This window comes from Papaver somniferum, chromosome 9 (assembly GCF_003573695.1).
Source record: "Papaver somniferum cultivar HN1 chromosome 9, ASM357369v1, whole genome shotgun sequence".
Lineage (NCBI taxonomy): Eukaryota > Viridiplantae > Streptophyta > Magnoliopsida > Ranunculales > Papaveraceae > Papaver > Papaver somniferum.
Window position 1 is genome coordinate 1108733 of NC_039366.1, and position 12686 is coordinate 1121418.

The 12686-nt window shown below is 35.9% G+C and overlaps 2 protein-coding genes and 1 non-coding gene across 3 annotated transcripts; 1 reads left to right on the plus strand and 2 right to left on the minus strand.

Moving 5' to 3' along the window:
• The first annotated feature begins 7482 nt into the window (after nucleotides 1-7482).
• TRNAF-GAA lies at nucleotides 7483-7555 on the plus strand. Its single transcript has one exon. It is a non-coding gene; the product is annotated as a tRNA-Phe (tRNA).
• A 288-nt stretch (nucleotides 7556-7843) lies between these two features.
• On the minus strand, nucleotides 7844-8188 carry LOC113309935 (thionin-like protein 2). Its single transcript, XM_026558452.1, has one exon. It carries the CDS (start codon nucleotides 8186-8188, stop codon nucleotides 7844-7846), a length of 345 nt encoding a protein of 114 aa, XP_026414237.1.
• A 3525-nt stretch (nucleotides 8189-11713) lies between these two features.
• LOC113309936 (thionin-like protein 2) lies at nucleotides 11714-12061 on the minus strand. The gene has a single exon (XM_026558453.1). It carries the CDS (start codon nucleotides 12059-12061, stop codon nucleotides 11714-11716), a length of 348 nt encoding a protein of 115 aa, XP_026414238.1.
• Between the last annotated feature and the right edge of the window lie 625 nt (nucleotides 12062-12686).

Genomic DNA, 12686 nt, shown 5'->3' on the forward strand with positions numbered 1-12686 from the left:
GAGGGTACTTCAATAACATGTTTTGGAATCTTAATTATTGGAATGGTGTGAGTACATTGTCAGGGGATGGTCCAAGTAGCAATGTGTCACTAGTGTCCAACTGAAAAATTAGATTTGGTTGACTCGCAGTTTATGTCGACAGCTTAGAAACTTAGGATCGAACTGTTACCATTCAATTTGAAATCTTAGAAACTGGTAGGGCAGTTTATTCTTGCAATGCCTTCTCCAATGATCTGTGGCAATACTTGAGCGCGCAAAGTTTACAGAATGTTCAGACTGTCCCAAATTTCTGGCGGGTCTGTCTACTGTTGTACTTGAAAACTTGCTACTATAATTACTTTTAAAAATAGAGATCCAAGACAATAGAGGTGGGTATGTTTTTATTGAATGTATTCATGGTTAACTAAACAAGATACGTTAGAAATGCTGGTACTTTAGTTGTCTTATTGAATGTATTCATGGTTAACTAAACAACTCTATTGATGAATGAATATGCAGAATGGCTCAGCTACAGACTACTATTTATAGATTTAACTTTAGCATTAAACTCTAACACCTGCCAACTTGTTTAATTGATTTGAACTTTTCTTCATTAACTAGTATTAATGTGAATTGACTTAAAAATTAAAATTTAGCTCTTTTTCATAGCCTGCAGGACCAAGGTTAAGAATTCATTGCATTAGGTCCCATACTCCCATTATTGACTAGTGACAATTTGAGATAAGAATCCTTTGACCAATTTTAAAGAAACTACTTACACAGACGATGTTGTACTCAACAGATGATAACTTGGCTGACATGTTTTATCGCAAAAACTATTAGGCTCTATTCTCCCTCTATTCTGAGATTCTATATATGTGGACTGTGATTTTAATTTGAGTTTTTGTTGCAATTTCTAAGCCACACCGGAAGTGAATTGTTGCTTCTAAAGTTGGGAAAACACAAAAATATTTGCTTGTACTACTTAGGCTTACATGTTGTATATGACAGGAATTTTGCTTTTAACTCTCATTTCTTCCTCTACCCTTTTTTGTGGATGAACATTCAAATAAAGGTGTAGTGGGGTGTCCGATTTAGAGAAAAAGGCTTGTTTTATTTTGTTGCCTGACCTTTTTGCTTGGCTTGCTGCAGCGAGGACCTTATCCGCGGAACTTCTGCTCTCCTCTGCTATGGGGATATTCTCTTGATTCTGCATCATTTATAGGCATTATTGAGTACTAACTGGATGTGGTAGGGTTTTACAAACTCAAAATTGTGATACTGTTTATAAGATTATTTGAGGGTGATTTACAGTCAACAATTATTCATTCTTATCAAGTTCGGTAAATGCTAAATGTTTGATAAATTGCTTGACATGAATTAAATAGCTTACTAAAACCAAAGAAAGCGTCACTATGAAAGCTGTTGTCGTGATATTGCAATCAGTTTTTTGATACTTAAAGGGAAGCTTCAAGAGGTAAACCTAATCTTTTATTTGCAAACCCATAGCATAAGTGTTCTTCTCTGTTAAATTTTTTGTTGTTTTGGGTTATGATATGATTGAATTTGTTAGAAAAGATAGCGGACTTGAATTGTCAGTTGTCACTGCTTTAGATAATGATATAGAAACCTATTTAGATCGCAACTATAGTAATCTTTCTCATTGATGTAGAAAAAAAACTCATTTTTAGAACTATCAATTTTTATGAATACATCCTTCAACTATTTTAACTGAATAAGAGTCTATAGTTCTCCAATACAGAAACCACCATTTCCGTTCCTTTAAAAGCAAAAAAAAAAAGAACAAACCCCAAAATCCCACCGCAAACCCCATGGCAACTATAGCCAGAGCTGGTTAAAAGTTAGCTTGGTTACAGTCGTTCCCTCCTGGCAGGTTCCGTTATTTTCTACAAGTCCATCGCCATTATTCAGCTTGTCTAGAAAATATACAAGCTTTCGATCACAAGGTTCGGGAGCCTCTAATGCATGTTTGGAACTGATGGCAAAAACTTGTTTCCATTTGTGTCATAAGCATGTTTATATTTGTTAGTGGTTTCAAAGATTTATAGCTGCACAAGGTCAAAATCCTTCACTTTCATAATCTGTGTAGGCAGGATACGTCTCCAACACTTATTTAGATTGCAGAGAGATAACTTAGTGATGGTATATTGTGTGCAAAAATGCAGCAGTTATATGCCAGAATAAGAAACATAAAAATCTAACATGTGATAGAGATTCAACATAGGATAAAACAAAAAAGGGGACTAGGGTGTTCTTGGATTATAGAATGATAGAAGTGTACGGCTGTTTTGTTGTTAATGACCCATGTACAATCACAACTGTCTCAGGGTCATACTAATTGTGCGTAAATATAATTTTTGATGAAATTAATATGATGTATTTTGGAGTGAGTCATTGTGTTGTGTAAGATGCTTGTTTTGTTCTTCCATTTTTTATGAAATTTAAGCTGGTCAATTGCATGTTTAGGAGAATGCAGAGGTCATGCACACATGAATATGCATCTGCAACAAGCTATGGTAACTGAGGTTCTCCCCAGCCAGGTGTACTTTCTGTTGTGGCTGTCAAGTTGCCAAAACCAATTCCCAAGCATTGCAGGAACATTATTTAACGACCTTCATACGAACCCATCATATGCAAGTACAATTTGTATACCTAGTTTCCATTGTTATTCGAAGATCTTGTTGATATCCTATTTTGTGTACCAATCATTAAAGAGGCATTCGCCGGTCTTAATACTATGAAACAGGTGCTAATTATCAATATTTTATATCATTTTCTCAATGTGGTGTTGGGTCTTGTCTAATGGTTGTGATCGTTTACAACCACATTGTAAGGTGTTGGACCAAGTCATAGCTTACACCATCAGTATGAACTGTACAGACAAATTTAAAGCAGCTGCAAACTGCTATGTCTAGTAGGGTTATTTTATACTGCCAGTCATTATTAACCGTCCCATACTAGTTTTGTATTTGGGGTCTCTGTAGTGTCCATCTTTCCAACAAAATTGTCACGACCCGCTAAAGCTTAGAGGGCGGAAGAAATGGAGAAAAAGAATTGGCTATTGTTCAGGTCCTAGAGTTCTTGACCTGGTTCCATTAATACACATGACTTTAGTTGAGTATCAACAAAAGCCAAACATGGATGATGGCCATGGAGAGCCTTTTGTCTCAGTCACAAGATGTGTGTCTAATGAGCCCAACCATTCGGACACATAAATAAATTGAAGTGGCTTAATCAGATTCATTTCTGTCACGAGTTAATAGGCGTGTCTAAAACCAACCTATATATTCGACACTACAGAATTGCTTAATGTGACCGTATCCTCACCAATGGCTACGGGTAATGGGTCTAGACTTAAACCCATGACCAAAAGGTGTTTATGGCTACAATTGATAGATCTATGTTTAAAATCATGACCAAATGGTGCATTATGGCTACATGGTAATACAAAACGTGGCTATAGTTGTACATATGACCAATAGCCACGCAAATAACCCGAAACGTGGCTAGGTTGTAAACCAAAAAACGTGGCCTATATGAAGGTTTGTACTAGTGTATCCTGCTATCCTTGAGGGATTTTGTGATGCAAACTGGATATCAGACTCAGGGGAGTCTAAGTCTACGAGTGGATATGTTTTCACTCTAGCATGTGGGGCTGTTTCTTGGAAGAGTTCCAAACAGACCTGCATAGCTCGATCCACTATGGAATCTGAGTTTATTGCGCTAGATAAAGCAGGAGAGGAAGCCGCTTGGCTAAGATGCTTTTTAGAAGACATTCCTCTCTAGCATAGGCCTGTGCCGGCTATATCTATACATTGTGATAATCAAGCTTCCATAGCTAAAGCTAAAAACAGCTACTATAATGGGAAGTCTATACATATAAAAAGAAGACACGATACCCTAAAACAACTAATTTCAAAAGGTGTTATTTCCATTGATTGGGTTAAGTCCAAGGAGAATATCGCGGACCCTTTGACGAAAGGTTTGTCCAAGGAGATAGTTAGTAATGCATCTAAGGGGATGGGGCTTAGGCTCATTAAATAAACTTATCATGAAGGATACTCAACCTTGCTGACTGGAGATCCCAAGATCAAGGTTTCGAATGAGAAACTAATTTGTGGCGGGTCAAGGTAAACACTATCAGAGAATTCATTCTCTGCCCCTTCCCTATGGTGTAGACGTGATAGTGTGACTGCATGTGAGGATGACTTTCTATTAAGTCTCAATAAGTTTTATAGTTTCAATTTTAGATTGAAGTGGGGTGTAGCAGTAAAAACTCTTGATAGAACTCACCTATCTGAATGTGGAAGTGGGTCGCTTCCTATGAGAAAAGAGATGATTCTCTAGAGCATTCGGAGAAACAGGATTTGTCCAGGGCCAAAAAGGACACAACGGCACGAACTCGACAACACCTAGAGAGATATCACGCGTGGTTATTATCGCGAATTACACTAAACGATGGTAGTTCAAGACATCGCGTTCACTGTCCATCAAGTAGTTCCGACAATTTCTTACTAAGCAAAGGTTCAAGACCTTATGGACACCTCTTGCCTAAGTGGTATTTCTCGTTTTCCGTTTTCTGATTTTTTATCGGTATTTCATTCATGTGGGGGATTGTTAGAGAAAATGAGTTTATAAATATTGAATTTATAAAATAGTTTGGTTTTTTGGTCTTGAAAGGATTGGAACTTAGGACCTATTGGTCACTAAGGACACTAGCTCATTTTCACTTATTGTGAATGAACCTTTAGTCCCACATAGGGAAAACTAAAGATGATACATCTCCATAAGTATTGAATTTTTTGATATTAAGAGTGGCCCTTGGGTCATTAGCACTTTTGTGCGAGGGGGAGGACTTAGGCAATGGGCTAGTTGGTGCAACCACATGTTTTCACACATGCGCGGTGCTTCGCACCGAAGCACGCACGCCGCCGTCCGTCCGGGATCGGGTTCGGGTGTGGGTGTGTCAAGACTTATCTTTTTGGCGAAACTTCCTTTGAATTATTATCTAAAAGATTTTAAACAAATCATTTCTTAATCGTTCGGGGCGTCTGACCCGACGGATGATTCCTTACGTTTTACAAACACATTATGATGCATGAAACGTTTTAAATCAATGCATGAACGTTTTACAAACACATTATGATGCATGAAACGTTTTAAATCAATACATGAACGTTTTATACTGTTTCAAAAAATTTGAATTAATTGAAATTAATTCCATTCGATTTAATGCTCATCAATGAGACTTTTCGTCTTCTCCCCCTGTGTGGTCCTTTGTTTTCATTCTGTGCGCAATTGTTGTTGAGGTCGTAAGAGTGGGCAAGTACTGTAGTGCTAACAGTGCTTGCAACGGGCAGTTTTATTCTGGATACGACTTGACCACAGGGTATAAGCATCACTCATTTTTGAGGCGTACCGGTCAACTATCGTGTTAAGGACAGCGTGTTGAACACGTGACTCCGTTCTCTGTGTGCTGTCCATTTGAGTGTTCATTTACCTTCCAGAAATTAATCAATTTTATCTAACATCTTTCTTGAGTGTTTTATTGTTACAGACGCAACAAATTGATCGATTAATGCATCATTATATTGATTTTCCCTCTTATATTTGATTAAGGAGGGCGTGTTTAATTCATTACTAAGACCGCTCCGCACCAAAAAATAAATAAATACAATCCAGTAGATTTTAAGATAAAGAGTCAAGAAAGGCGTACATGGATTGGAAACTTATCAGCAGGGTACCCACCCATGTATTGCAGAAGTGATGTTTGAACAAGGAGGGATTTAAGCCAAAGAGTTAAGTGCAATATCCCATATCTCATGCAAGAAATTTAAGCAAATTCATAGATAAGATAAAAAGAATTCATTCCATTGCAAAGTTGCAGTAACAGAGAATAAAGTAGAATAGATCAATTCATTTTTTCTTTCTTAATACGAAAGCGTTAATTTATTGGATTAAGAAATAGAGATGTCTGACTGAATACAATCCTTCGACCATTGTGGCAAGGTAGTATTCGAGCCTCTACACGAACTAACTACTGCGTGTTTAGCTATTACATGAGCTGTATTATTAGCCTGTCTTGGAGAAAAAGAACATTTCAAAGAGTGAAACCATTTAAAATATAAATACTATCTTCTATTATAACGTTGTGAATCCGACATTTTTTACTTAATTGGTGCATTTTTTCTCGCAGCGAGCATTGATGCAATCATCCACTTGCCAAGGAGTGGCGGCTTTGTTGGCGCAGTTCAGTATCCCACAACCAAGCTTGCAGTTATCAGTAGCAGATGTCATCAAATTATCTGAAAACACTGCGTCGTCATGGTGTCTACATTCTATCTTACAGTAAATAGCACATGGAATCCATCCTAACGGATCTTGACATTCCTTCATACATGTAGTCCAACACGCTGAACTTTGCCCTGCCAACATTCCCAACACAAAGATCGCCATCAGAAAAGAGACCTTCAAGTTCATGCCTTCCATTTTTTTTTTCTCTATCTACTAAATTCAAGCTTCCTCTTCTTTGTCAATCGATTAGACGCTAGAAATTTTGGTTGAAGGAGTTTTACATGGAGGATTAATTTATAGGATCCAAGCCTAATCGACATTGAATATGCGGATCTCAAATCATAATTTCAGGACGAACTTAATAGGAAATATATCTCATGATTTTTCTGCATTAAAGAATGTGGTCATAATTCATGGGGATATGCAGCTAGAACACAGTACTGAACTTGCTTCTTTTGTTTCATTTTATTTAGTCTGAATAAGTGCTGCAGTTAGTTAGGGTTATGTTAACAAAATAACTAACGTGTGTTAGTAGTCCCTAGTTGTTTATCTTCTTTATTTCGAGTTAATGGGATTGGGTCCTAGTTTCTAGCTAGGATTTAGTTGAATAAGTAGATTTGTGGGATTCGTTTGATAATTTATTGTAATATCTGTTAAGGTCTGTGAATTAATGAGAAAGTTATCCAGAGAATTATTGAAAAGTGAATGGCATTGTGTGTTGCTATGAGTTTTAAGTCGCAAGACTAAAACTTGGACGCTTGGGCGTTAGGATTCGTCTGTAAACCTTTTCTAGTTTTCTTTGTTATGAAGTTTAAGTCGCAAGAGACATGTGGTTATAGAGAGTTAGAGAATGACTTGTGTGATTTTTCGCTCGGACAGAAGTTCAAGCATCCTCACCAGTGATCAAATAAAAGTTGCTGCAGTTGATGCTTATGCTTCTTTCGAAATTGGAAAGATGTTGTGCTGGTGTTTAAGGGGTTGGGGCTTTTGTAGTATGTTCTTTTGCGTTTTGGATGATTTTTTTCGATGAAATTGAAACACATGATGAATGAAATCAATTTTATGTATAATATTAGAAGTATCATATTTGCATTGTACCGATGAAAGTTGCATCTCGCTGCGGCATTGCCAATATGATTGCTTATGCCAGAAGTCAAAACTATTTTGCTAATTTGTGAGTATAAAACAGCGGGGATAGCTCAGTTGGGAGAGCGTCAGACTGAAGATCTGAAGGTCGCGTGTTCGATCCACGCTCACCGCATCTTTTCTTTTGCCTAAACTTATTATGCCAAGCTACATCCGAAACAACCAACTGGACCAACTCTGTAGGCAGCGGCGGAACTAGTATTTCAAATTGGAGAGGTTTTGCAAATTTCATCTCTTGTTCTTTTAAGTTAGGATAAGATGATCCGGAAGACCCGACGTAAGGGGAAATGCAAAAATTATAAAATTATATGGAGTAGTTGAGAATAGAAATTCATTGGATCACATTCATTTGATAAGAAATTACTTAATACATTGAACTAATTAATATGCAGTTGAAAGGTGTTTAATTTGTGCATTTTTTAGCGCAGTAAGAATTAACACAATGTTCAACTTGATCTCCGCGAGGATCCTGAGGAGTGCTATTGTTGATGCAGTTTGCGGTAGCACAACCAAGCTTGCAGTAGTGACCACCAAGAGACTCAATCTTGTTAGAAGGAGCACCCTTGGATAAACATTTCTTCAAACAAGTAAATGGGCATTCAAGCATATGCAAGTCAGGATGAGTAACAGCACATGTCGTCAAACATCCTACAAAGCAGTCCTTGCGGAATGCAGAACTCTTCCCTACCAACATTCCAAACATCACTATCACCATCAAAGAAATCATCTTCATATTTTTTCCTTCCATTGCTGCTATAATCTCTAGTTTGAAATATCTTTTTTCTCTCACTCTGGTTAACTTTCCTGAAATTTTGATGGAAGGAGTGTTCGTTTGAGAAGCAATTTATAGGGTATGATCTGCCTAACCCATGACACATTATGGCTCATCATGGCTTCACAATATCTCTACACAGCTCAAATCATAATTACTGAAGGAATTTCACAAAGAATGATACCCACTTTGAGAGCCATAAATGGAAATTTATCTTTTTCAAAAAAATAAAAAGTGTCATCATAATTTCTATGGATGGCATGGCATTACCAATAAGCCTGCTTCTTCTGTAGGGTTCTTTGCACATTGCCCTAATGATAGGCGGCATAAGGAAACATTTTCTAGAGCTGATTCTTTAATTCTTTTTTTCTGACAAAACATTGTATCTTTGTGCGTATATACGAGCAGTGAAATAACAAATGTTCTATATATGCATTAATTAAGCATTTCGGAAATGAATCTTTGCAATAAAAAGTGTCATCATAATTCTTTTGTTCCGTTCTAGCCCAAATGACTGCATCAGGTAACATTTGCCAAATCTTATTGGTTGTATTAGTAATTTATTTTTTGAACTGTCCCTTAGGTACAATATATAATCTCAGCCTAAATGGTGTCCGGTATGAAGCATCAAAACATGTCATTTGATTACTAATTATATACCAAAGTAAACAGACCATGTGTGGTAGTCTACGAACTATGAAGTATTAAAACATGTCAATCGGAGGCTCCACTTCTTCAACTTCTTGGTTTTCCTAACTTGTAAATCTTCATTAGTGCGCTTTTTCTAGATTGCGGGGATGCTCAGTTGGGAGAGCGTCAGACTGAAGGTCGCGTATGCTAACCGCATTTATTTTATGGGGGCGTGAGATGTGATTTTTTTTTTTTTTTCCTTTTTTTGACTCACGAGATGTGGAGTTTGGATTAGTGAAAAACAAAACCTCTACATATTGATTAGTTAGTGCATCATTATATTCATATTATCCATTACTAAGACCACTCGGCACAAAAAATTTCAATCTTGATCTCAACACAGAGTCTAAAAAGGCATAAATGAATTGGCATCTTATCCATCAGAATACCCAACAATAGATGTGCAGAAGTTGAACAAGGAGGGATTTCAGTCAAAGGTCCAACGAAATTGTTTAAGAAAATTTCGTAGATAAGATAAAAGAATTAGTTCATTCATTTATTCCATTGCAACTAACAGAGAGTAAAGTAATAATAGATTAAGCGAATTCTTTTTATTTATTTCATATTGTTAAAATGAATGACTGCGCATCCGACATTTTTTACTTAATTGGTGCACACTTTCCCGCAACGAGCATTGATACAATCGTCCGCTTGCTGAGGATTGGAGGCTTTGTTTGCGCAGTTCAGGATCCCACAACCAAGCTTGCAATAATCAGTAGTAGATGTAATAACCATATTATTATCTGAGAGAGCCCCAACTCCAGCCTTACAAAGTATCGCACAGGCCAAAGAACATGGAAGAATAAATAGAACTCCACATCTATCTGATCCCCTCATACAGTCCGTCCAACATGATGCTGAACTCTTCCCTGCGAACATTCCCAACACTAGGATCACCATAAAAAAAGACACCTTCAAATTCTTGCCTTCATTTCTTTCTTCTTCTATCGAATAAATTCTACACCTCTTCTTTCTCGATCGATTTTTCGCTAGAAATTTTGATTGAAGGAGTTCTACATGGAGGATTAATTTATTGGATTCTATCTTAATTTTTATTGATTGTGCGGATCTCAAATCATAATTTCAGGGCGAACTTAATAGGATATATATCTCATTAATCTTCTTCATTAGAAAATGTGGTCATAATTCATAGGGATGTGCTAGAACACAGTATTGAACTTGCTTCTTTTGTTCCATATTGTTCCCCATTTACCTAGTGGGAATGTGCATAATGAGGTAACCATATCTCATCCCTTGATGATTCGTATATACCATTTGGAGAAAATAGATATGCTACTCTTTCTTTAAAAAAAAAAAGGAAATTCTAATTCTAACTATTGACAGCTATACGGGCTGGCCACCCTTACATTATGCCTAGAGGTGTAAAACGTGCCGGCCCGGCACAGCCCGACACACGAAGTCGCGTGCTTCACGTGTCATGTGCCGTGCTTTGCTGTGCCATCGATTTAAACGTGCTGTGCCGTGCTGTGCCGTGTTAACACACGTGTTATAAATAATTTGAAGTCACTTAGTGGTATACATTAAGTCGGACATTATCACGAGAATCTAAATACAGTATAACTTCTTTAATATAATACTCGATAATATAATATTTTCGTTAAAATAATAAATTTTTCGGGTCCCGACTCGGCCCCTTAGTGGTAAAATAATAAATTCGATAAAATCATAAAATAATACATTTTAAAAATTTCCCTTAAGGATTAATAGGTCCCAAATATTATATAAAATAATAATGCTACTAAAAAGGTAAAAAATAATTTTCATACATATCAAATTTTCTTAAAATATGATCGAGTATTGGTTGCTTTTCTTAGAAATTCAAATCAAGTTGTATTTAATCCCTAATAGTTTGTATTACATTTAAGAGGCCTAGAATCAGATTGTTGTGTTGCAATAAGAAGTGTAGTAGTGTGATTGATGTTTGCAAGAAGGATTATCCCTTTTATACTCACATAGCTCTTTTAAGTTTAAGGTTTGTGAATGCATTATATAAAAAAATTATTTTCTAAAATAATAATTTATTATTTAATAAAGTAATAATTTATTATATTATCGATAATATAATATCTCTTTTAAATAATAATTTTTTTCGGTCCCAAGTGTATTATTTTATGGAAGTTATACTGTAAACAACATATCATTTGAAATTATTTCAAGTAAAATTAACAAATTTATTCAATAAAAAGAAATAGCCCATCAAATATAAAATTGGATCATTGTCATGTAAACTAATGTTCTAGTTAAATATATATAGGTAACGACATTATAACAACGATAATAAAATATATTTTCCAAATACTTAAGTATTATATGTGTTGTTATAAAAATAAGCTAGCATAAAATATCAAAAACTAGCTAGAATAGTGACTCTTTTATGAAATATACACAAACTGTGATGTATTATATCATAGGGATTTGCTAGAACACAGTCTAACCTCGATAAACGAATGCTCGATAAATGAATAATCGAATGTGCAAGAACACAGCACCGGACATGCTTCTTCGGTTAATTCCACATTGTTTTCATTTTAGCTAGCCGAATGTGCATAATCAACATTGTTTGCGAATTTCATCTCATCTTTTTGTGAGGCTTGATTATGACATTGATCCTCAAGACATAAAGATAGGGGAAACAAAAATTGTAAAATTATTTGGAGTAGAAAATCAGTGAAACACATTCATTAAAATAAATTTGAAGACAAATTGAATAAAGAATCACATTTATTATACTCTCTTATTTGATTACGAAATTCCTTAATAAATCGATCAAATTAATTTGTAGAAAGGAGCTTAGTTTGTGCATTTTTTAGCGCAGTAAGAATTAACACAATGTTCAACTTGGTCTCCACGAGGATTCTGAGGAGTGCTTTTGCTGATGCAGTTAGCGGTAGCACAACCAAGCTTGCAGTAGTGATCATCACCGAGAGACTCAATCTTGTTAGAAGGACCCTTCTTGGAAATGCATTTCTTCAAGCAAGTAAATGGGCATTCAAGAATATGCTTGTTAGGATGAGTAACAGCACATGTCACCAAACATCCTACAAAGCAGTCCTTGCTGAATGCTGAACTTTTCCCAACGAACATTCCCAGCATTACTATGACCATCAAAGAAATCATCTTCACATTTTTCCCTTCCATTGTTTCTGAACTATAATGTTATCTTTCTTTAGCACACTTTGGTTATCTTGGAATTTTGATGAAAGGAGTTTTTGTTTGAGGAGCAATTTATAGGGTGTGAACTATCTAGGCCATGACACATCATGGTTTCACACTATCTAATTACGAAATGAATTCGCAGAGAATAATACTCCATTAAGAGCAATAAAAATGGAAATGAATCTTCTGCAATAAAAAGTGTCATCATAAAAGATAAGGATGTCATCACCAACGTTTGCTAAATCTTATTGATCGCATTAGTAATTTATTTTGTCACATGTACTCTTAGGTACAATATATAATCTCAGCCAGATCACATGCAGTGGTCTACGAACTATGATGTCAGCCTGCCAGTTGATTACTAAATTCTTGCAATGAAAATTTCAATCTAAATTTACAAGTTGGAGTACAACTTGTTCATATGTACTTGTTCAGAATTATTTTAACTTGGCCGGCCAAAATGACCTAATTCTAATAATTGTTTTTTATCTCTTTTCTACGACTTTTTTCTTTCTCTTGGATGGGACATGGAACATCGTACTTTACCCTTGTGAACCAAGAATTTGTTACATCGTCACCCAAAATATGTTAACCGGTCCAAAATCTA

Bases quoted from the DNA above. Each gene is read 5' to 3' on its own strand.
- LOC113309935 (XM_026558452.1), bottom strand. From the start codon at position 8,188: ATGGAAGGAAAAAATATGAAGATGATTTCTTTGATGGTGATAGTGATG.
- LOC113309936 (XM_026558453.1), bottom strand. From the start codon at position 12,061: ATGGAAGGGAAAAATGTGAAGATGATTTCTTTGATGGTCATAGTAATG.